The sequence below is a fragment of the Balaenoptera acutorostrata genome, chromosome 4 (genome assembly GCF_949987535.1).
Source record: "Balaenoptera acutorostrata chromosome 4, mBalAcu1.1, whole genome shotgun sequence".
Taxonomy (NCBI): Eukaryota; Metazoa; Chordata; class Mammalia; order Artiodactyla; family Balaenopteridae; genus Balaenoptera; species Balaenoptera acutorostrata.
The window spans coordinates 79322944-79345352 of NC_080067.1; the positions used below are offsets into that span (position 1 = coordinate 79322944).

The 22409-nt window shown below is 58.2% G+C and overlaps 1 protein-coding gene across 15 annotated transcripts in view; it reads left to right on the forward strand.

Annotated features, from left to right (window-relative positions):
• TNK2 (tyrosine kinase non receptor 2) overlaps positions 1-21801 on the forward strand; it is a 43334-nt gene extending 21533 nt beyond the window's left edge. For 2 of the 15 annotated variants that reach the window (XM_057545377.1, XM_057545371.1), the window contains exons 2-16: positions 2264-2444; positions 3488-3558; positions 5433-5687; positions 6784-6936; positions 7439-7716; positions 9180-9306; positions 9703-9849; positions 9933-10027; positions 15082-15276; positions 16660-16751; positions 17346-17390; positions 18125-19470; positions 19571-19666; positions 19836-19963; positions 20995-21801. In XM_057545377.1, coding sequence (XP_057401360.1) covers positions 2282-2444; positions 3488-3558; positions 5433-5687; positions 6784-6936; positions 7439-7716; positions 9180-9306; positions 9703-9849; positions 9933-10027; positions 15082-15276; positions 16660-16751; positions 17346-17390; positions 18125-19470; positions 19571-19666; positions 19836-19963; positions 20995-21001 — 3198 coding nt within the window. In that variant the 5' untranslated portion in view covers positions 2264-2281 and the 3' untranslated portion in view covers positions 21002-21801. Of the gene's footprint in view, positions 1-2259; positions 2445-2508; positions 2634-3487; positions 3559-5432; positions 5688-6783; positions 6937-7438; positions 7717-9179; positions 9307-9702; positions 9850-9932; positions 10028-15081; positions 15277-16659; positions 16752-17345; positions 17391-18124; positions 19471-19570; positions 19667-19699; positions 19968-20994 lie in introns of those variants that run through there. The other 13 variants (XM_057545385.1, XM_057545382.1, XM_057545383.1 and 10 more) reach the window with 13 other exon arrangements.
• The last annotated feature ends 608 nt before the right edge of the window (positions 21802-22409 follow it).

A 22409-nucleotide genomic window follows, 5' to 3' on the forward strand; every position in this document is an offset into this window, starting at 1 on the left:
TGTTTGTAACAGATGGCTTTGTTGTGGATAAGTGAGTTAATACAGCTAAGTGCTCAGAACTGTGCCCAGCATGTAGTTTTAACCGTAGTTGAAGTGTTAGAGTTATTTTTATTTTTCTTAACTAAAATTAAGAGAAATGCAACCTGTTTACTCTGTGTGTGTGTGGTCAGTCAACTTGATGCCTCCTGTAATATAAAGGAGAACCAAAAGGAAATCAATTGTAGCATTTCATGTATTCTAATATGTCAGTACAATCTGACATTACCAAGCAGTCAGATGCTAAGACCTCAGGTAGAACCAGCACAGCAACATCTAGAAGTGCTGACTGAGAGGAGAGTTTTGAAATAGTAGGGTGGGCTGCCTTCAGTGATATTTTTCTGAATGGTGGACAACTTCTGCTAAGTTCCAAACAAAGCAAAAGGCCAGTTTTCCCTCAGTTTACACAGTAGCTCCATTCCAGGAAAATCCAGTCTGTATTAACACTGTAAAAATACTTTCTTGTTCATATGTAAAATGGGATTTGATTTATAATCAGATGATTATAAACAAATTTCTTACCTGCATGAATTAAGTTGTATGGGATTTGGGACAGTGTGTGAGTCCCCCAGCCACCCACTCAGTGCCACTAATGGTCCCCCAACACTGTGACAACCAAAAATGCCCCCTAGGGAGCTGTATGGCCCTCATGAGAACCATCTGGGTGAAGGGTTAGGGCTTAAAGTTTGGAAACCCCCTTCTGGCCCAGCCGCTTTGGTAGAGGAGCCAGGGTTTGAACTGAGGGCTTCTCTTTCCCATTGGTGGCTCTTTGTACTGCCCTGAGCTGCCTGGGAGAGTCTGAGCTCCTGGCACTGGGTTGGCAGCACCGCTGGGAACTGTGGGAGCAGGAGGCTCACGCTGGGCCCAGGCTGTGAGCACCTGCTCTCTCAGTGCGACCTGTGATGAGAGCTGGGGGACAAGGCCACCTCCAAGTCGGGAGGAGGGGGTCTTGGGGCAGCTGGCCTTTTCCCTCATCCCTGTCTTCTCCAGTGGGGATTGAACACAGGTCAGGGGCTGGCCAAGCCGTCAGCTCTGACGGGTCTTACTCGGACAGGGATGGGTTTAGTGTCGGGCTGCCTAGCTTTGAGGGTGCCACTGGCTTCTTTCTCTGGGCCGCAGAGGGTGTGACAGGTCTGGTGGCCCCTTGGCTGATTGAGGCCTGCGTGTAGTTTTGTTTGGCCAGCACAGCATACACATGTGCTTGCGTGTGTGTATTTCAAACTTGAATTAGTTGACATAGTTCAAAAGTCAGGAGAAAGATCTAATGTCAAGTGTAAACAAGGAACAGAATGGTGTGGATAATGGATGAGTATTTGTGTGGGGAAAAAACAAGTCTGGAAGAATGCGTAAAAGTCATTAATGGCAGCCGACTTTGGGGATGGGGTGAGGTGGCTGTGCGTTAAGAGAGGGATGAGACTTTATGGCTCTCATGTGCCTTTTGAATATCTTACATGTGCATATATTACCTTTTCAAAAAAATTTTAATAGCGAGATTTTACACGTAGATTCAGATTTCTGGTATTTCTTGAAAAAGTTGAAAGCTTTGACCACACTGGGCCAGAGTCTGTTGTGACAGCCGTTGACAGCAGTCTGAAAACCCGCCCCAGCCTCCGCCCCTCCTTCCCTCTGACCCTCCTATGATCCTGGAGGTGTTTGTGTGGTGGCCTGTGGAGGTGTCTTTGGACTTGGGGGGAGGCTCCTGCGATGTCAGGCATTGAAAGGAAAGTAGCTAGAGCTCATCTAGTCCCTGTGGGGTCCATCAGGTCTGGGGAGCTCATGGATGGGTCTCAAGGGACACTGCACCCCCAAAAGTTTTGTAATTAAAACATTATGAATAAGGATGCATATATTTTCCTGGAGACACAATCGATAGTTTCCATCAGATTCTCAAAGGCCTTGTGACAACAGGAGAGTTTAAGAGCCAGTAGGGAACCGGAGAACAGAGTTTGATCTCCGGTCACTCGGCCATGGATGGCAGATTTGGGGAGTAAGACCCTAACTCCAGGGCCTGGGCTGTGTCCCAACTGCCCTGATTCTACCCTTGTTGCCATAGGAGGAGGACAGGTGGCTACAGGCTCTTCTGTACAGCTGTTTTGGGGAGCAAGAAGGTGGTTTGAGTCCTTTCCCACAGCACATAGTAGGATGTGGGTGAGCCCAAGGCAGAGGCAGGGTCGCCTGTTACCCCCCTGCATCCCGTGGTCCCTGAGCCATTCTTCTCTCCCCGCAGAGGCTGGGGAGCAGCAGCATGCAGCCGGAGGAGGGCACAGGCTGGCTGCTGGAGCTGCTGTCCGAGGTGCAGCTGCAGCAGTATTTCCTGCGGCTCCGCGACGACCTCAACGTTACCCGCCTGTCCCACTTTGAGTATGTCAAGAATGAGGACCTGGAGAAGATTGGCATGGGCCGGCCTGGTAGGTGGGGGCATTGGCCTCGCCTGTCGTCGTCCCACTGACCATTTACCTCCTCTGTCCTCAGGATCGCCAACCGCATGGAAGAGCCCTCCCCCCTTTATTCCGTGGGGTGGCAGAGCTGAGAACTCTCACTGCCTGTCCAAGAGCCCCCGCGGTGGGGCAGAGTGGCATCAGTAGATGCTGCACACAGTGAGTGCATGAGAACAGTTTGCAGTTGTGAAGGTGATGAATTGGAGTTTGAGGAATCTTACTTAAATTTCTGGCTACTCACCGTTAACTACACACTCTGTTTTGTTTGTGCAGACATTTCTAGGGTGTACTTCTTCCATCTTCTCCTCTTTTATAAATGTAGAATTGAGTCTGTTCTGAACACCAGGGGGGTTAGTGTCCAGAGGTCTGTGGAGAAGGGAAGATAAAATCCTTCAGATGATGGTTTGCTGCTTTTCTCCCCATCTCTCCCTTTCTCTGTCTCTCCTACAAAGATCTGTTCTATAAGTTGAACTCATTTTTTTTTTTTTTCTATGTGTTTATCCTGAAAGTAGTGGCTATAGCTTCTAGAAGTCACGGTGTTCCTTGTAGAACATTAGAAACTTTTGAGTGCATTCAGCCTAAAATAGCTAAACAAGTAATAATGTGCTAATTTAGGCACTGACTTAACGCTGCTTTTAGCCTAGAGAGTTGATATCTATGCCAGTAACATAATAAAATTTTATGGGAGAAAAACTCAGAATTGGGGAAATTCTGTCCGTTACCGTGATTTATTTATTTTTTCTTGAGAGTTGGCATAAGAGCACTACTGTTCAATTTTGGTGGTTAAGTACCTGCATACAGCTCGAGAAGAATTGCCTGGAAGCGGAATGCAGTGACCGTCTGGTTAACGGCAGCCCCTGGTTGGTGGGGATGGCTTGTTTCCTTGGTGTCATCGTGCTGGGCAGTGTCTAGTGGTGGACTCCCCGCAGGGTGACCGAGGAAGCCTGCGATGGGCAGCAGCCTCTTGGGGGTGTGAGCGCCTTAACAGCACGGGTTCCCCTTCCTCCCCGCAGGCCAGCGGCGGCTGTGGGAGGCTGTGAAGAGGAGGAAGGCCGTGTGCAAACGCAAGTCCTGGATGAGCAAGGTGGGTGGACAGGGAGGGACGTGGGAGGGGTGGCTCACTGGGGCCTCCTCTGGTGTCGTCCTGAGAGCCTTCCCCCACTCCCCGCAGTATAATCTCGCACTTTGTACAGACCTCCCTCCTCCAGGGTCTTATCGGGCAGGGTGCTTGTAGAGCTGCCTGGCTAAGCGTCTGTCTCCACTGGAGACAGCACTGAGCAGCCTGTGTGCAGCCTTGGCTTCACGTCCCCTCCCGCTGGGCAGTGGTGCCGGGCATGGAACAGGCGCTTGTTGACAAGTGCGCTGTAACTTGAGCCCTCGCTTTGTCTGAGTGTTGGGGCCGGTGTCCAGTGTGGGGCGGTGGGGCCGTCTGGACCCAGGACGTCTTTGCTTCCCTTGTCCCGCACCTCCCTAGTCTGTGGAGGGTTTCTCTGGTCACCGGGCCCCACTGACAGCTTCCTTCCCCAAGGCCCGCCCCCACCCCCGTTGCCCTAATTTGGGTCTCTGGAGTGGTGAGTCCCAGGTCTGACTCAGTGGAACTTTGCCCATTGTCTGGAAGACAATGTGAGAGGAAGTGAACCAGCCGGGCCTTCCCCCCCCACTTCTGGCCTCAGGGCTGGGGAGAGGGGCGGGCAGTGCAGAACAGCTGGACCTGGGATTGGGCCGCAGAGATTTCCTGGCTGTGATCTGGCAAGGGGCTGTCTCTTGGGATCCTGTGGCCTTTTCTGGGGACACTGTCCTGGTCCCTTGCCCAGGTTTTAGGGGAGGATGGGTGTGTTGGGGCGGGCGAAGGCAGGAGGGAAGAGCCACGCGGTGTGCAGGATTCAGGGGGTCTTGGATCTACCACCAACTCACAGGAGGTCCCCAGGCCAGTCGGTTGACCACTCCAGACTTGAGGCATGTGGCCAGTAAGACAGTGCCAGCCACACTTGCCCAGCTCACCTCACGGGGCCTTGGGGAGGGTCCCTTGAGAAAAAGGCTGTGAAGGACCTTGTCAGCTGAACACTGCTTGCAAATGGAAGGGATTCCAGTTGCTGGGAGGAAGGACGGAGCAGCGGCCAGAAGAGGCCCTCAGACTGGAGACCCCTTCACCCCATACAGACAAGGCTCTGCCAACCTTGGGGGCAGGAACCAGCTGGGCAGAGGGTGCTGCCTGAAGCCGAGGCCTTGCATGCCCTGGTCGGGTGGTCAAGTCAAACTGACAGGGCCGCTCTGACCCTCAGGGCTTCCCTCCTGTCCCCTGACCTTTGGCCCCTTCCCTCTCCAGCCCAGGCTGCAGAGTCCTCTTCAACCTTCCTTCTTTCTGAGCCCTCAGCTCTAGGCCTCCCTCCAGAAGCCCAGCTGTCTTCCCAGGCCCTTCCCCAGCAAGGCCTTGCTTCATCTGCACCCCCATACACACTCACAGTCCAACCTCAGGCTCAAATTATCCTCTCCCCGGGCAGGATGAAGAGCAGCCGACGCCCTGGGGAGGGTGGAGACAGACAGCGCCAAATGGGCAACCCAGAGACGGGGCCAGGGCTAAAAATGGACAGGAGGTGTTTGTGAGGGCCCCTCGGGCTCCTGCCCATCTGCTCGGGTGAGGGGCTGGAGTCTGTGCTGGGTAGGGGTACAGAGCAGGAAGGGGGGCAGAGGTGGTGCCGGGAGTGGCTTTGGGCTACCCCTGACCCCACAGCTGGGCGTGGGACTGCAGCCGCCGCAGGCTACATGCCTGGCAGCCCATTTCTGGCACGTAGCCCGAGTCCACACCGAGGCCGTGGGTTCCCGTTTGGAGGTGTGGTCAGGAGGGGGCGTGGGCCTCCAGCCAGGCCACCCCCCAGAAGTTTGGCAAAGCCACGACCTGTCTGGCGGCCTCACCAAAGACCCAGTGGCAGGACTGAATGACTGGCTCTGGGGCCTCAGGGTTCCATCTGGCCCCTGGCTGCCTTCAAACAGGTGTTCAGTGGAAAGCGGCTGGAGGCTGAGTTCCCCCCTCATCACTCTCAGAGCACCTTCCGGAAGACCTCACCCACCCCCGGAGGCCCAGCAGTGGAGGGATCCCTGCAGAGCCTCACCTGCCTCATTGGGGAGAAGGACCTGCATCTCTTTGAGAAGCTGGGAGATGGCTCCTTTGGCGTGGTGCGCAGGGGCGAGTGGGACGCCCCCTCAGGGAAGACGGTGAGCTCTCTGGGTCCTGCGGGGCGTGGCAGGCCCTGCTCTGCCCTCTAAGGCGGATCTGTCCCCTCTGCTGGGATGTGAAGGGGGCTGGGGACAGGTCCAAAGTGGCTCACCCTGGAGTCCATGCTCAGGGTTAACTAGACACATGTTCCTTTTTTCAATTATAAAACTAATTATCGTAAAAGTTTGGAGACTTAAAAATAAGAAAAAAAAAAAAAAGCCTGTAATCCCACCACTCAGAGGAAGCAGAGTTAGCATTTACACCTTTTTTCCCCTTCAGATATTTTGTTGAATTTCTTTAAGATACAAATTTTAGATACAACTTTTTAACGCTTGCCCTTTCATCTTAGTATTGTATTTTAAAAATTTTCCCCAGAGGGAAAGATAGCGTGTGTGCAGTAAAGCATACAGTTCTTGAGTGTACGGCTCAGTGAATTTTCACATATGCATGGGCCCGTGTTATCACTGCCCAGATTGTGTTGTAGAACAGGGGTCCCCACCCCCCGGGCCGTGGACCGGGACCGGTCCGAGGCCTGTTAGGAACTGGGCCGCACAGCAGGAGGTGAGTGGCGGGCGAGTGAGCGAGCTTCATCTGCGGCTCCCCATCGCTCGCGTTACCGCCTGAACCCTCATATCCAGCACCCCCCCATCCTGGTCTGTGGAAAAACTGTCTTCCACGAACCCGTCCCTGGGGCCAAAAAGGTTGGGGACCACTGATGTAGAACATCTCTGTCACCCTTCAAGGGAAGCCATTCTTCTGATTTCTGTCACCATAATTAGTTTTATGGCATTATATTTAAAGCATTTTCCTTCTACACCAAAAACATTTTTTATCATAACATTTTACTATTCTGTCATTGTACCGGTCATCTCTTACCTTGCGGTTGCCACTTAACCTGGGCACTCCCGCGGGAAGGGGAGGCCCGGCTCATGGCTGTTGGGGTCAGCCAGCTGCCCTCCCCCTGCCAGGCCACAGGCACCTGGGACATGCTCACCCGCCCGATGAGCAGGTCTGAGGCTGGAGGGGGGAGCAGGCTGGCCCGGAGTGTGGAGGCTGGGGCCTGTCCTGACTCTCTGCAGTCCCCACTCTGGCCAGGTGAGTGTGGCTGTGAAGTGCCTGAAGCCTGATGTGCTGAGCCAGCCAGAGGCCATGGACGACTTCATCCGGGAGGTCAACGCCATGCACTCGCTTGACCACCGAAACCTCATTCGCCTCTACGGTGTGGTGCTCACGCCGCCCATGAAGATGGTGAGTACTGTGGGCAGGAGGGGGATGGCGGCAGGGAGGGCCCTGTGCCCCTCACCTCCTGCCTGTGCTGTGGTTACTCCCTCCATCCTGACGAAGGTCAGAGGTCCTCCAGATCCTGCTTTGGTCCCCCACCTGATGTGGCAGAGGGGCTCACAGGCCTACCCCGGTACTGACTGACCCCGGTGTCCGCTGGAGCTCACTTCCATCTCTCTGGATTTGGCTTGTGTTCACCGGCAGAGGGTTGCACCCACGGGAGGGGCCGGTCCCAGAGTTTAGTTTTTGGCATTGCTAACCTGAGCCTCTTTGGGTTGCTCTTCTGGGCCTCGGTTTCCCATGTTCCCTAGAGGGGAGAGGCTTGGGAAGCTGTAGGACTCCTAGAGGTCCCTGGAGGACAGGCCAGGAAGGAGCATGGAACATGGCTCTGGCAGGCCTTAAGGGGAGGAGCTGAGGGAAGGGCAGGGCTCAGCCATGCTTATTCCTCCCTCCTCCTCCGTGGCCTCAGGTGACAGAGCTGGCACCTCTGGGATCGTTGTTGGACCGGCTGCGCAAGCACCAGGGCCACTTCCTCCTGGGTACCCTGAGCCGCTACGCTGTGCAGGTGGCTGAGGGCATGGGCTACCTGGAGTCCAAGCGCTTTATTCACCGTGACCTGGCCGCCCGCAATCTGCTGTTGGCCACCCGTGACCTGGTCAAGATCGGGGACTTCGGGCTGATGCGAGCACTACCCCAGAATGACGACCACTACGTCATGCAGGAGCATCGCAAGGTGCCCTTTGCCTGGTGAGGGGCAGGCGCTGCCGGCTCGTGGGGCCTGGACCCCACCCAGCCCCGCCCCGCCCTGGTCCCTACACACCCAGGCCTCAGAGCTGCCAGGGCCTTCCATACACCCACCAGCCCTTGTCTCTTCTGGGCCTGCGGTGCCCTTGTGTGCCCATCCATTCACTTATGCATCCAGGAATTCTTAGGGGCCCACGTGCCAGGTGCTAGGATGCACAAGGATAAGTGCTGTGGGACACATTAAGGCTTCCTGGAAGACCCAGTATTAAGCTCTTGAAATATCAGGAGAAGTTAGCCAGGCAGAGACTGGCTGGTAAGCGTGTCCCAGGTAGAGCTGGGGGCAGGCAGGGCCTTGTAGACTGATGAGGGATGTTCACCTGCACACTGGGGTGGTACCTGGCCCTGCCCTGGCCCCTGTGTGAGCCTATCGTGTGCTGAGACCATCATGATCCTCTGCTGTCAGAGGCTCCTGAAGGAGTGTCGTCTCCTTGCTTTGGGGTGGGAGGAGTTGGTCCAGTTCTGGTTGCCAGAAAACCCTTCTAATCCAGGATGTACGGTCACCCCTAATTAATTACTGACTTTATATCTAGGATGATCACACATCCTGGATTATGCCTGATGTCCTGGAGTAATTAATAGCACCTCCTTTCATACTCAAGCGTCCTGGTTTGAATGGTAAATTATAAGGTCACCTTTTTTTATGCAGCCCTCTTAAAACAATCCTGTGAAGTGAGCAGATTATTGTTATTCCCATTTCACAGATGAGGAATGTGGGGCTTAGAGCTCTTGGGTGACTCTCCCTGGGTCCCAGCCGCTTTGAGTGGCAGGGCCAGCCCTCCAGTCCCATGAGATATCTCTGATTCTCCATCGAGGGCGGCTTCCTCCTTACTCCCCGTGCCTCAGTCCACCCTGGAATGAATACCCTTTGTTAGCTTCCCTGCAGTGCCATTTTTCTTCCTTACCCAAGAGGGAGCCCCAGAGAGCGTGTGGGATGAGGAAAGCCACTGTGACTGTTCCCACCCATTTTGGTTCTTCCCCAGGCCCTATCCAGATTTCCCACCCACACCTTCCTGCTGAAATGACCTAAATCCTAGGATCCTGCCCCAAATCTGGAAATTGTCATCCTCCCACCACAATTAGAAAACAGCCTGAGATCTTATCCCACCCCACTTTTTGCCCCTCCTGGAGCTGCTGACCTTCTTCCTTTCCCTGACATGGGAACGTCCTCCTCTCCCCACCCCAGGCCGTGCGTGGTTAAAAAACCTGAGCAGAGACAATTTTGTCCAAATCTGTGCACCCCGTAGTTAAGAAGTCCTTAACTTCACACTGCGCCCCCAGTACCTACTGTGAACCCGGGCACGCGGGGCAACGGCACACTTGTGCATGAGCATTCGGGGTCCACTGGTGCTGATGCAGGGGGTGGGGCTGCTCTGAGAGGCCTTCTGCTTGACCCCTGCCTCTGCCAGGTGTGCCCCTGAGAGCCTGAAGACTCGCACCTTCTCCCATGCCAGCGACACCTGGATGTTTGGGGTCACGCTGTGGGAGATGTTCACCTATGGCCAGGAGCCCTGGATTGGCCTCAATGGCAGTCAGGTGAGGGGGCTGGGGCTATGCTCCCCACAGCGTGGCTGGGGGTTGATTTGATCCTTGTCTCCCAACCTGGCCCTGTTGGAACTGGCTCCTACCTGTTGGAATCCCTGTCTCCTGTGCCGTGTGTCTGCCTCACCCCCTTAGGTAGCTGAGCAAAGAGCACGGCCCCCAGTGGTCAGGAACAGGCCAGCCTGGGCTTTTTCGCAGTCCTCCTTTGCCACGGCCCCCTGTTCGGAAGCCCCAGACCTAGGGGTGAGGGTCAGAGGCCCAGGGTGCAGGCAGAGCTCTTCTTTGGGGTACGGGCATGGTGGCCAGCAGTTCCAGCTGTTCCGTGGGCTTGACGAGCGGTGAAGAGCCGGGTGCTCTGCTTGTCCTCACACTGCACCTCCCCACCACCAGATCCTGCATAAGATTGACAAGGAGGGGGAGCGTCTGCCCCGGCCCGAGGACTGCCCCCAGGACATCTACAATGTCATGGTTCAGTGCTGGGCTCACAAGCCAGAGGACAGACCCACCTTTGTGGCCCTGAGGGACTTCCTGCTGGAGGTGAGGGCAGATCTGCCCCCGGGGGCAGGGGTATCTGAGCAGGTGTCAGCCTGAGGTGGTTAGTGACCTGTCTCTGCCCCCAGGCCCAGCCCACTGACATGCGGGCCCTTCAGGACTTTGAGGAACCAGACAAGCTGCACATCCAGATGAACGATGTCATCACCGTCATTGAGGGGAGGTAGGGAGCGCGGGGGCTGTGCCTGCACCACCTTGAAGGGCGCAGAGTGGTTGGGCCTGGGACCCAGAGCCGTTCTGCCTCTCAGGTCCCCATGGCAACAGCCCCTCTCAGGGCTCCTGCAGCAAGAGGGAAGGGCAGGCCTGGGTCCTCCTGAGTGCTTGGGGTTAAGTATGCAGTTGCGGTGGCTCGCAGGGGGGTTTCCCTGCCTAGCGTCTCCTCTGTCACCCTTTTCCCACCAGGCTCCAGCCCTGGCTCTGTGGGTCGGGGCCGCACTGCCGTTACGGTGGGGTGTAGGAAGTGGAGCAGCCTGACCTCGGGGCCCAACTGGGACTCCTGGACATTCCTCCTCTTATCCTCCCCTGCCCCTCCTCTTCCCCCTCCTCCGAGGATAAGGACTCTGGACTCCCACCTGGGTGCCCTTCAGTAGCCCCAAGCAGCCCTGCCTCTTCCTGGCAGCCTCTGCCCTCCCAGTGAGCCCACTGCCCCTTCCCAGGGCTCTCCTCCATCCTCTGCTGGGCCTCCCACCTGGCCTTTTTGTCCCCAGGCTGCCCTCACAGGGTCTCTATTCCTGCCCCCTCCCTCCCCCTCACACCTGGCAACACGTGTCTGCCTGCAGGCAGCCTCTCCTGAGTCAGGTCTCCCACCTGGAGCCCCCAAAGTTCAAGCCTGCCTGCTGTGGAGGCCCCCCTACCACTCAGCCTACCCTCTGTTATCTCATCCCCAGGGTGTCTGAGCAAGTGGTTGCGGTGGGGCGGGCTAGAGGTGCCTTTGGGGTAGGGGGTGAGCATGGAGGACCAGGAAGAGGAGCGAGGCAGAGGAAATTCCCTGCGCTCCCAGCTCCTCTGACTCAGAGCCAGGCAGGGACTTCCCACAGAGCCCTTTCGACCTGGACTTCAGGTTTAGGGGTCTGGGACCTTTGGATAAACCTTGTGCCTCATGGGGGGTTGTTGAGAGGGAGCGTTTCTGGGTCTGAGTCAGACTGATGGAGTAGGCCCTGGAGCCTGGGCTGGCTGCGGAGGAGCATGACCTGCACGCGCCGTGGCCCCGGCATCTCCTCCTCAGGCCAGGGCTCCCCCCACGTTCGGGCCCAGTATCTGTGAATAAGAGTGACATCCCAGCAAGTTGGGCGGGGGGAGGTATGGTTGGGGAGTTCGTGGTGGTGGACAGAAGTAGAAAGCTGCTAGGAGAGAAGCCTGGAGGACAGGAAGGAATATGTAGTCTGTGGTTTGGAGCTAAGGGGCCAGGGAAGGGAATGCAGGCATGGCAGTCTAGGGAGCATTCTAGAAATAGGAAGATTAGGGTGGGGGCCCTTCTGGAGGTGCATGGAAGGACCTTCAGCTAGAATCTGAGCCTACAGCCTACAGCCATTTCCACCTCCAGGAGCCAGAGGGCCTTGGACCTGAGCCCTCTTGTACCCTGTAGTCCCCAGGTCTCTACTTCCCTCATCCCTTGCTCTCAGTGGGGGCCCGTGTACCAGGGCCCAGTGTTTCCTAGGGGGTGACTCAGGGGTTTTGTGTGTTTCTGGGGCGTTTGTCTGTGGAGCTGGCACCCTGGGTCACCACTGGAGTGAGGCGGGGGACAGGAGGGGGGAGAGGGGAGCCGCTCCTCCTGCGAGGCCACCGTGGGCGGGCCCTGCCCCGCCCTTTCGTCACAGGCTTGGGTTGGCCCAGCTGCTGGCTCCACCGCCACTGCCTGCCAGTGTGGGCTTGCTGGGTTCTTCCTCCAGGGCCACCGGCCGACTTGGACCACAGTGCCTGCCGCAGGTCCCTGGAGCTACTCAGGAGGTGGGAGGTGAGGGGCAGGAGGCATGACAGCCGGTGAGGCTTTGGGAGTGGGCCTGTGTGTCGGTGGTACCAGAGCTTTAAATGCCCCCTTGTTTCCTTGGTGCCCCAAGTGTGTTTGTTTGTCTGGCTCTGTCTCCGTGTCTCCGGGTGGGTGGGCTCTGTTCATGGGTGTCCCTTTGGGTCTGGGTTTGTACGTGTGGGTCTCGGTCTGTTTCTCCATCTTCCTTTAGCAGCCTGGCTCTCAGCTGTCTCGTATCTGTGCTCTTCTGTTAGACTGGGATTTCTTCTTGCAGAAGCTGTCTCCTAGCCAGAGTCTGGAGCACCCTTGCCCCTGGCTCTGACTGATTCTTTAGACTCAGGGCTTCTCGGGGTACCAGGCAGGGGGCAGAGAGAGGACACCAGATGTCCTGTGAGCCAAGCTTGCGAGGCTCTGTCTAGACTGTGAGGGACAGATAATGACCACTCTTTTCCAGGGGGTCTTCTTTGGAGGTTGGGATGGCTGACAGAACTTTGATGTTCTGTTTTCACAAACCAGAGAAGGGGGACAGAGATTTTGAAATCCATGTGTAGGTCCTTGGCCTGGCGTGGTCCCTGGAGCCTTTGCTTCCTGTGGTGGGTGGGAGAGGGGGAAGCAAAGGGGGTGTGTTGTCCCTCAAGGCCAGGGGCTGCCGGGGACACCTGGAGAGAAGTGCATGGGGTGGTGTTTTGAGCAGAATGTTTAAGCCACATTTGTCAGCCATTTCTGGGCTACCTAAGCCAGGACTGGGATAAGGGGCTGAGGTTTCCAGAGGCTGGTCCCCAAGAGAGCTGGGGCAGCCTTCGGTGGTTCTTAACCCAAGCCCTGGTGTTTCCCAGGTGCTGCTTCACATCTTGCCTGTCCCAGGATGCTGTCAGGCATCCTGCTGGAGGTGCCTGTCTTTGCTGCGGGGACTTTGCCCTCCAATTGCTGTGGAGACTCTGGGCTGTTCTTGGAAGGGGAAGGGAGGTGTGGCCAGAGCAGGCTAGGTGGGAAGGGCTGGTCTGGTCCTTTCTGGGCTGCTGGTATCTCCGCCCCACTGAGCCTTGGAGGGGGGACCAGTGGGCAGCGTGATGTAATGTTGGCCATCTCGGGAGTTATAACTGACCCTCGTTGGGAGGATGCTGCTTCCGTGCTTGGGATGTCATTCCCAAGGGGGTCTTTCTTATACATACTCTGCACTCCCAACTCCCCTCCCCCAGTAACAAGGGCTGTCGTGCCTCCTGCCCCTCACCTCCCATCTCCTTTTTTGAGACTTGATGTGAGGACTCCCAGCAGTGATAAAGGGAGCCCTTTCTTCCGGGCCTGTCTCTAGCCTTGGCCATACCTGTAACAAAGAGAGGTAGGCTTGGCTCTGCTCCTGCTCTCAGAAGTGGGTCCAGAGGAGGCTTCCGAGTGAGGGTCTGTTAGCAAAAGGAAAGGAGCAGAAGGAGTGACCTCCTGCCCATCTGGTCTTGCTCAGGGTCCACTGGGAGGACGTGATCACGGTGTCAGCCTGGCCTTGGACGCGAGTCTGTCCCACTCTGCACTGCTTCTCCACCTCAGTTAACGAGCATCTCTGAAGAGGTGTGGAGAGCAGAGTCCAGCGTCCAGCCATGGGCTTGGTGTCTGAGCCTGTTCCGTGGAGGGGCACGTGGGACCCAGGGGGCCCATGGGTGTTGGGTGAGAGCAGCATCGGGGTGTGGGGGCCAGGGGCTCCCCACCCTGCCTCCTTGGCCTCAGCCGGCCTGGGGGTGGGTGTGGGGAGGGGAGGCGTTTCTCTCTTTGGAATGGCCCTGCTATTTTTGGATGGGCTTTGTCCCTTCCCGGGTGTTGTCCTCTCTTCTTCCTTCCTTTCCTGCCCTTCCCACCCAGGGGGGCTGGGTGGTAATCACAGGATTGCTGTGTCTGTGGTGGCCGGTCAGCAGCCTTGCTGACAAGGAGGTTGGGCTCTCGTCCCTCCCCCTCCACGCCTCTTGGCTCCCCAAAGATTGCTGTGTTTGTGGGGTTCAACATTTGGTCTCTCTTTGGGGGTCACACTGGCCCAGTGGCCACATCACCTCACAGAGGGGGCTCCAGGCGTTCAGGCCTCACTGCCTCCTTCCAGCCTCCACCACCCCCAACCCCTCTGGTCTGGCTGCAGCTTGGTGGGAACCTTTCTTTGTGCTCCTGCTGTGCACAGGTGACGTACAGGTTGGGGGCTGACAGTGAGCGGATGCAGCTTGGTGCCACACACATCGGCTGCAGCAGCAGCGTGAGGCTGTCACCACCTCTGCCTTAGCCCAGAGTCTGTGCCTGTCCTCAGGTGTGCGTGATTCCAGCAGATGCAGGAGCCTCGTGGCCTGTTGGATTTGGGGCATTGGAAGCGTCCAGGAGGGCGCTCTGTTCTTTCTTGCCCACCTGGCCCAGCTCCCACCCCCACCCCAGGCCTGGACTTAGGCTGTGCCAACAGATTCTGTGTCTGAGGTCAGAGCGAGGGGCCGGTGGGCCCATAGTCCAGCCACACTGGGAGGCTGGGTTCCCTTCTGGACCCCTTGTTTAAGACAAGAGTGGAGCTCTCCTCCCAAGGAGGTGGATGGGGGCCAGAGTGGGGGGTCCCACGGTCCTGGCAGGAGGTAGTGGAAGGCACTGGAGATGTGTAAACTGGTGATGTGATAGCGTGGGTTGCCCCAGGTGCTTCCAAAACTTGGAGGGCTGCCTGCAGGAGATGGGATTATGGTAGGAGGGCTTGGCTCCAAGCCCAGTCCTAAGGCCATGGTGCTCCCTTGGGCTGTTGTAGCTCAGAACTCCTGGAACTGGGTTGAAGAGTGAGATCGGGTGGCTAGGAGAGGACTGGGGCTTAGGCCTTGCCGGGGGAGGAGGAAGGCGAGGTGGTATTGTGAGAAGGGCGCTGGCTTCATGGATTAACAACTGGGTTTGAATCCTGGATCTGCTGTACTCTTTCTGGTAACTGTAGGCAAGTCATGTCACTTGTTTGAACCTGTTTCCGTATTTGTAAACTGTAGGAAAAGCTGTCTGACCCACCTAGGGCACTTAGGGTAAGGCTGTGTGCAAATACCAGGCCCTGTACTGGGTGAGTGGCAGGTCCTGGGGGGCTGCTGGGAGGAGGTGGGCTGGTGGCAGGCTACTCTGATCCTGGGGCCTTAGCCCTTGTGCTCCCTTCTGCCAAGGTGGTCAGATACCACGGCTAAAGAGAGCTTGGTGTGAAAAGGGTCCCAGTCCTTGGGACCGTCCCACCACGCCCTGGTGTTCACCATGTCACCTCTGTTGCGCAGGGCTGAGAATTACTGGTGGCGCGGGCAGAACACACGGACGCTGTGCGTGGGGCCCTTCCCTCGCAACGTGGTGACCTCTGTGGCCGGCCTGTCGGCCCAGGACATCAGCCAGCCCCTGCAGAACAGCTTCATTCACACAGGGCATGGTGACAGCGACCCCCGGCACTGCTGGGGCTTCCCTGACAGGATTGATGAGTGAGTACCGGCAGGGTCCCGCCTGGGGGCTCCAGGGCCAGCAGCCCCTCTCTGGGCATGCAGGCTCTCCAGGCCTCCAAGGTCCCAGTTACAGCCGTGGGCCAAGGGTCTCTTGTTCAGCAGCTTTTCCTTGTGGGCAGAACTGGGGTTGGAGCTTCAAAGGATAAAAGGCCTCCAGGGTCCACACCTTAAGCCCCCCCTGGCAAACTGGCTTTAGGAGAATGGACTTGGGAACAGCCTTTGGAAGCAGTTCAGTAGGAAAGCTTCTCATGATCCCCAGCACTTGGGTGGCAGTTTCCCTTCTTCTGCTGGTAGTACCTGAGTCCTGGAGATGGGAGCTGCTGGCTCAGGCCCAGGGGTGCAAGGTGCAGAAAAAGCTCCCTGCGGGGAAACTTCAGAGCGCCCACCTGCCTGCTCACTCTGCACCTGGGAGGGGGGTTCAGTCTCCTTTAAGTGAAAGGATGAGGTCATCGGGGGGGCATCTGGGGAGGACACACAGGAGAATTAGTCACTTCCTGGGGGCCCCGCCCGAGGGAGCCACTTGGAGCTCCTCCTGCTGGGCCTCCGAGCCTCCACGGGGCTTCCGGGCAGCGCTCTGTCCTCTGACTTCTGACAGGCTTCTGCCCCCGGAGGTGTGGCGCAGCAGGCCCATCACCCCCTGCGCCGCACACCAGAACACAGCCCTGGGAGGGTGCCCGTCTCTTGCCTCACAGGAGCCAGGCGAGGGCCTGGGAGAGCTGGGGCCGGAGAAGGCAGACACCTTCCGGAAGGCGGCCCGGCACCCTCTGCCCTGCTCCTGGCGTGCCATGGCCAGCCCAGCCCCATTCCGCTGGGCTTTAATCAGCCCCAGTGACTACGTCCCAGATCCTGAGAGTAGGCACAGGGGTCGCAGGTGAACTGGGAGCGTGGCGGTAGCCCGGCCCGTACCCTGCCTCCTGGCAGTGGGGCAGAAGGACGCCTCCTGTCCACGCTGGCTGGGGCAGTGTGGCCCAGACGCCTCAGGGCCTGGCAGGAGAGAAGAGGGTGTGCCAGCAGGTGGCTGCCGGGCATGGGTTGGGGTGCCTTGGGGTTACAGAGGGCCAGCTCTGCCCTTTTGGGGTGTCCTTAGAGCTCCTACAGTACGAGGTTTTTCAACCTACAGTCAGGAGTTCTTCCTCTGCCCCCTCTCCACGGTACCCTCCCCGGGTTCCTGCTAGATCTACAGAAGGGAGCTACTGGGGGTCAGAAGTCCTGGGCTCCAGGCCTACGTCTGCAAGGGGCTTGGATGAGATGGTTCTGTCCTCTGCCTGACCCCAGGGGACAGGCCCAGCATCTCCTCCAAGGTGCCCTCACTGCCACCGCCCCACACCCTTACCCATCTCTGACCTGCTTCTCTCCCCACAGACTGTATCTGGGAAACCCCATGGACCCTCCCGACCTGCTGAGTGTGGAACTGAGCACCTCCAGACCCACCCAGCATCTGGGCAGGGTGAAAAGTAAGGGCCCCCAAGCCCTGGTCCCCTAGTTCATCAGCTGCCCAGGAAGGGATGCTGTCTCCTCAGGCCACCCCGAGCTGGCTGTTCCTGCTCTGGGGCAGTTGGGTCGGGGCAGCAGGGGGACAGCTGTGCCCCTGGCTCCGGCTGGGCGTGGGGCGGACGGTGAGAGGCAGCTGTATCCGCCCAGGTGGGCACCCTCGGTCTGGCCCGCACTGGCCTGCCTGCTCAGCTTCCCTCCTCCCTCCTCCTCCCCGCCGTGCTCAGATCCTGGCTCTCCTCACTCCCCCTAATCCTGCTCGCCTCTCCTGCCAAAACCACCCCACGGGCTCCATCTTGGCCAGGAGCCTCATCCATCTCCCGGATCCAGGGCCTGTCGCTCCGGAACATAGTCTTCCCATCCTGCCGCCCCATTGCTTCCCATTGCTGCTGGGTTTGTACATTCACTTGCCCCTATTCACATCTCTCTCTCTCTCTCTCTCTCTCTCCACCCCCTCCCCCCTCCACACTCTGCCCTCCTGTCTGACTCTGTCTCCCCTCCCTTGTCCTCTCTCCCTTGCTCTGCCCCTTCTACTCTCCGCATGACCTTTCTCGCAGGGGAGCCTCCACCTCGCCCTCCTCAGCCTGCCATCTTCACTCAGAGTAAGTGGGGCTGCTCTTGGTGCCTTGGCCCCCGCCCCCGCCCCCTCTCTCCTCTCATTTCTCTCCTCCTGGAAGGTACAGAGCCCTGGCCTGCCGGCTGGTGGGAGGGGAGGTGGGTGTGTGCTGTGAGCTTTTGCTGCTGACCTGGCCCGGCATGCCTGCCTCTCCCCCCACCCCCAAAAGCCTGGGCTTCTGGAACAAGAGTGTGGTCCTGGCGCCCACTCTGCCACTGTCCGCCATTGCCTGGCCCTGCCTCACTTCCTTTGGGACCTGCAGAGGCCGTGTCTGGGCTTTATGCCAGTTGATCAGGAGCTCTGTCCTCTCTAAGGATAGCTCCTGTTGCCCTTGATGGTGGGAGATTGCCCATAGCCCCCTGCCTGCACTAATGGTGTGCCGTAATGGGGTAGGGATTACTAACCAGGGCTCAGGAGCCGGGGTATATGGGGTCTTGTGTTGATGGAGGGGTGTCAGAGGCAGGCAGGTGTGGGGTGTTGCTTGCTCTAGCTGAAATGGAGGGAGGGGCTCGCCAGGCCCCCTAGAGGGCTGCCAACCACCGGCGCAGGTTCTGCCCTCCTGTTGAATGGGGTCTGGGTGCGCAGAGAATTCTGGCGGCTGAGGGCCGACCTCTGCGGGAATTGGGAGTGGGGAGTTGGTGGGCTGTCTTCCCCACACCCCACCTTTCCCATCGGCCTGCCTGACACCGCCTCCCTGTTGGGGTCTACCTTCCATCGCAGAACCAACCTACGACCCTGTGAGTGAGGACCAAGACCCCCTGTCCAGCGACTTCAAGAGGCTGGGCCTGCGGAAGCCAGGACTGCCCCGTGGGCTGTGGCTCGCGAAGCCCTCGGCCCGGGTGCCGGGCACCAAAGCGGGCCGCGGGAGCAGTGAGGTCACGCTCATCGACTTTGGTGAGGAGCCCGTGGTCCCAGTCCCGCGGCCCTGTGCGCCCTCACTGGCGCAGCTGGCCATGGATGCCTGCTCCTTGCTGGACAAGACCCCGCCGCAGAGCCCCTCGCGGGCGCTGCCCCGGCCCCTGCATCCCACGCCGGTGGTGGACTGGGATGCGCGCCCGCTGCCCCCGCCTCCTGCCTACGACGACGTGGCCCAGGATGAGGATGACTTTGAGGTCTGCTCCATCAACAGCACCCTAGTGAGTGCAGGGGTCTCTGCTGGGCCCAGCCAGGGCGAGACCAATTACGCCTTTGTGCCTGAGCCGGCTCGGCTCTTCCCTCCCCTGGAGGACAACCTGTTCCTCCCGCCTCAGGGTGGGGGCAAGCCGCCCAACTCAGCGCAGACCGCAGAGATCTTCCAGGCGCTGCAGCAGGAGTGCATGCGGCAGCTACAGGTCCCGGCCCGCTCTCTGGTCCCCTCGCCCAGCCCGGTGGGCGACGACAAGCCCCAGGTGCCCCCCCGTGTGCCCATCCCCCCGAGGCCCACGCGCCCACGTGGGGAGCTGTCTCCAGCCCCCTCGGGCGAGGAGGAGATGGGGCAGTGGCCTGGACCTGCCTCCCCTCCCCGGGTACCACCCCGGGAGCCCCTGTCCCCACAAGGCTCCAGGACCCCCAGCCCCTTGGTGCCACGCGGCAGCTCCCCGCTGCCACCCCGGCTCTCCAGCTCACCTGGGAAGACCATGCCCACCACCCAGAGCTTCGCCTCAGACCCCAAGTATGCCACACCCCAGGTGATCCAGGCACCTGGCCCCCGGGCTGGCCCCTGCATCTTACCCATTGTCCGCGATGGCAAGAAGGTCAGCAACACCCACTACTACCTGCTGCCTGAGCGCCCACCCTACCTGGAGCGCTACCAGCGCTTCCTACGTGAGACCCGGAGCCCCGAAGAGCCGGCCCCCATGCCTGTGCCCCTGCTGCTGCCCCCTCCCGGCATCCCAGCTCCTGCTGCCCCCACTGCCACCGTTCGACCAATGCCTCAGGCTGCCCCAGACCCCAAGGCTAACTTCTCCACCAACACCAGCAACTCAGGGGCCCAGCCGCCAGCCCTGAGGGCCACTGCTCGGCTGCCACAGAGGGGCTGCCCCGGGGACGGGCCAGAGGCTGGAAGGCCAGCAGACAAGATCCAGATGGTGAGTAGTGGGCCTGGCTACAGGGTGAGGAGGGGCAGGGGCCCGAGGGACCCAGAGGAAGGGGCCCGAGTGGTGCTGACGGGTGGGTGGGTGTGCCCAGCTGCAGGCCATGGTGCATGGGGTGACCACAGAGGAGTGCCAGGCGGCCCTGCAGAGCCACAGCTGGAGCGTGCAGAGGGCTGCCCAGTATCTGAAGGTACCACCACCTCCTGCCCACTCTGGCTTTCAGGGACCCTGAAGACTGGTTCTGCGGCTCTCCTCCAACCCTCCTGCTCCCTGCCCCCACCCTCTCTCTCCTCTGTCCCGCCCTGGTCCGGCACCCCTTGGCCCCAGTGTGTCCCACGGCACCACCCTCTGCTCCTCAGGTGGAGCAGCTCTTTGGTTTGGGTCTGCGGCCGCGAGGCGAGTGCCACAAAGTGCTGGAGATGTTCGACTGGAACTTGGAGCAGGCTGGCTGCCACCTGCTGGGCTCCTGCGGCCCAGCCCACCACAAGTGAGCAGACCTTGCCCCTGCCACCTTCCTGTCCCCGGGGTGTCCTGGAGCAGTCGCTCTGGGAAAAGCCAACAGCTCACAGCCACACACGGCCAGACACAGGGCTCCAGGCGGGAGGAGGGAAAGGGGTCCCGATCCCAGGACACAGACAGTTCTCGGAGAAAACAGCTTCTCCTAAGCACGTTTATCTAGACTTCATAGCCGCTTTGTTCAAATGAGCTAATGAGTAAAAGGAATTGGAGCCTCTCTGGTTGCAGGGGGCTTGCTTCCTGACCGGGCTCCAGTGAGAAGCAGTTTAGGATCCAGTGGTTTAAACAAATCTCTCTCACCTCTTCATTTCCTATTGCAGTTTAAAGTAACAAAGATTTAATGCCTTTTTAACGGAAAAAAAAAAAAAAATCCATTACTTTCCTATAAAAAATGTATGTACGTGTTTATATAACAAAATATATAGATACATAAATAGCATACTTGATATAGAGTATAAATACATACAAATGAAAGTTTTATCAAGTCAAAAAGTGAAGTCCTTCCCTGGGGGGCGCTGGCGGGGCGGGTGTGTCGGATTCCTCTGGCGGCAGACAGCTTGAGCTGGAGCCCAGCCTTCTCACACGTGGCGTCAGCTTACGCTCCTTTCCTGACCTCTCAGGGTCCTCATCTGTAAAACGTGTGTAAATGATAGTGCCTACCTCGTAGAACTGGTTAGGAGAATTAATGAGGGACGCGCCGCACAGCAAGTGTCTGGCCCATGGGACGCCATCGCTGAATGTTGGCCGTTACCTCGTGGTTATTCGTACTGATTTGCCTCCGTTACTCTAATACACGATACGGCTGGTCTCTTATTCTTAGTTTATTAAAGAAGTCATCCCAGGATGCTAAATTCCAAAATTAGTGCCTAGAACCACCAGTTTTCAACCGATTTGGCTGACCCTGAGAGGCCCCTCTCGCACCCACCCACGCTGGACATTCCATACCCTGTTGCACCGACCCCTGTTGATGGAAGGGCTTTCTGGTTGTTTCCCAACCTTTAGGCGCTGAGATGTCTGGAGACCCAGAGGATCTGCCCTGAAGGAATCATTTGAGCCTGTCCATCTGACGAGGGTGGGGAGATGCCCTGCCAGGCCTGGAGGACCTGCTGCACCTGCCGCTCCCAGTGGCAGAGCGAGGCCAAGGCAGCAGGAGGCTGAGAGCCCTGCCTTGCCTGTCCCTCCCTCACCCAGCGCTGTCCCTGCAACTTCGGAGCTCTCAGTGCACCCAGCCGAGGTGCAGGAGGGAGCCTCTTGAAGGCAGGCCTGGGGGCGGCCTCAGCAGGCCCTGTGGCTGACCTGCCTCTGGCTTCAGTCCCTGGTGGGGCCTGTAGCTGAAATGTGTTGCCAGGCCCTGCCGGCGGGGAAGCCGGGCTTGACCCCGGGCAGGGAGGATGTGTTGGCCGTGCAGAAAGGTGGAACAGCACCCGGGGTGTCGGGCGGCAGCCCTCCCCAGGGAGCCCCTGGCGGCAGTTGGGGTGTCGGACAGAATGTGACTTGTGGCCTCACCATGGACATGTTAAGGGACTTGGCTGGTGTTAGGATCTTGTGCCTGGAAATAGCCTGAGGTGGCTCAGGTAGCAGAGCTAGGGTGCCAGATCGTTCTCTGGCAGGGACCAGGGCCCAAGGCCCCAGGGTTGGAAGGAGACCAAGGGGGCAGCTGCCCTGGAGGGACACCAGTGCTTCCTCTTTGACCCAGCTCTTCCCCTGTGCTGTTCTTTGTTTTCCCACCAGCCTCTTGCCAAAGTTGCTGCCCCGGCTATGAATATCTGCTTCTTCCAGAGAAATAAAGTTAGTTTCTATTTTATGTTACTTATTTGTGTCTGCCTGCTTCTTTGCCTCTTTGTCAGCGGCCTGAGGCTCCTGGGCTCCCCAAGCCACTGCCATGTGTCCCAGGCCACAGGCCCTGTAGTGCCACCTGTTGACGGAGGGGGGAAGTGCAGGCCTGGTTGACCGTAACGGGTCTCTCCCCTTCCGGGGCTGGCAGTGGGCAGAGCCCCACCTGACTCAGAGTCCCTAGGTTTTATCTCTGATGTTCCAGGAGGCAGGATATACCGCAGGACACAGTACAGTAACTCAATTAGCGGGAGCTAAGCCAGAAACTTTCAGAACATGGAAGGACTCAATATGTATAAGTATTTTAATTTTCTTTTTCTGAATAGCTAATAATTCACGTGGTTCAAAATTCAGAAGGTACTAAAGAGTATACAGTCAAATTCCCCACCCTAGCTGCCACCTCCCCTCTCCAGAGGTTGCCTTTATCATCAGTTTCCCGTGTGTTTCTAATTTTTTTCACTATTTTGAAGAGCTCCATAGCCTTACTGAAAGAACTGTTGTTTAGGGTTGCATGGATATGGTTTTACCATAATCTATTTAACCAGGCCCCTTTGGATGGAGGGGTATTTGGTTGTTTCCAGTCC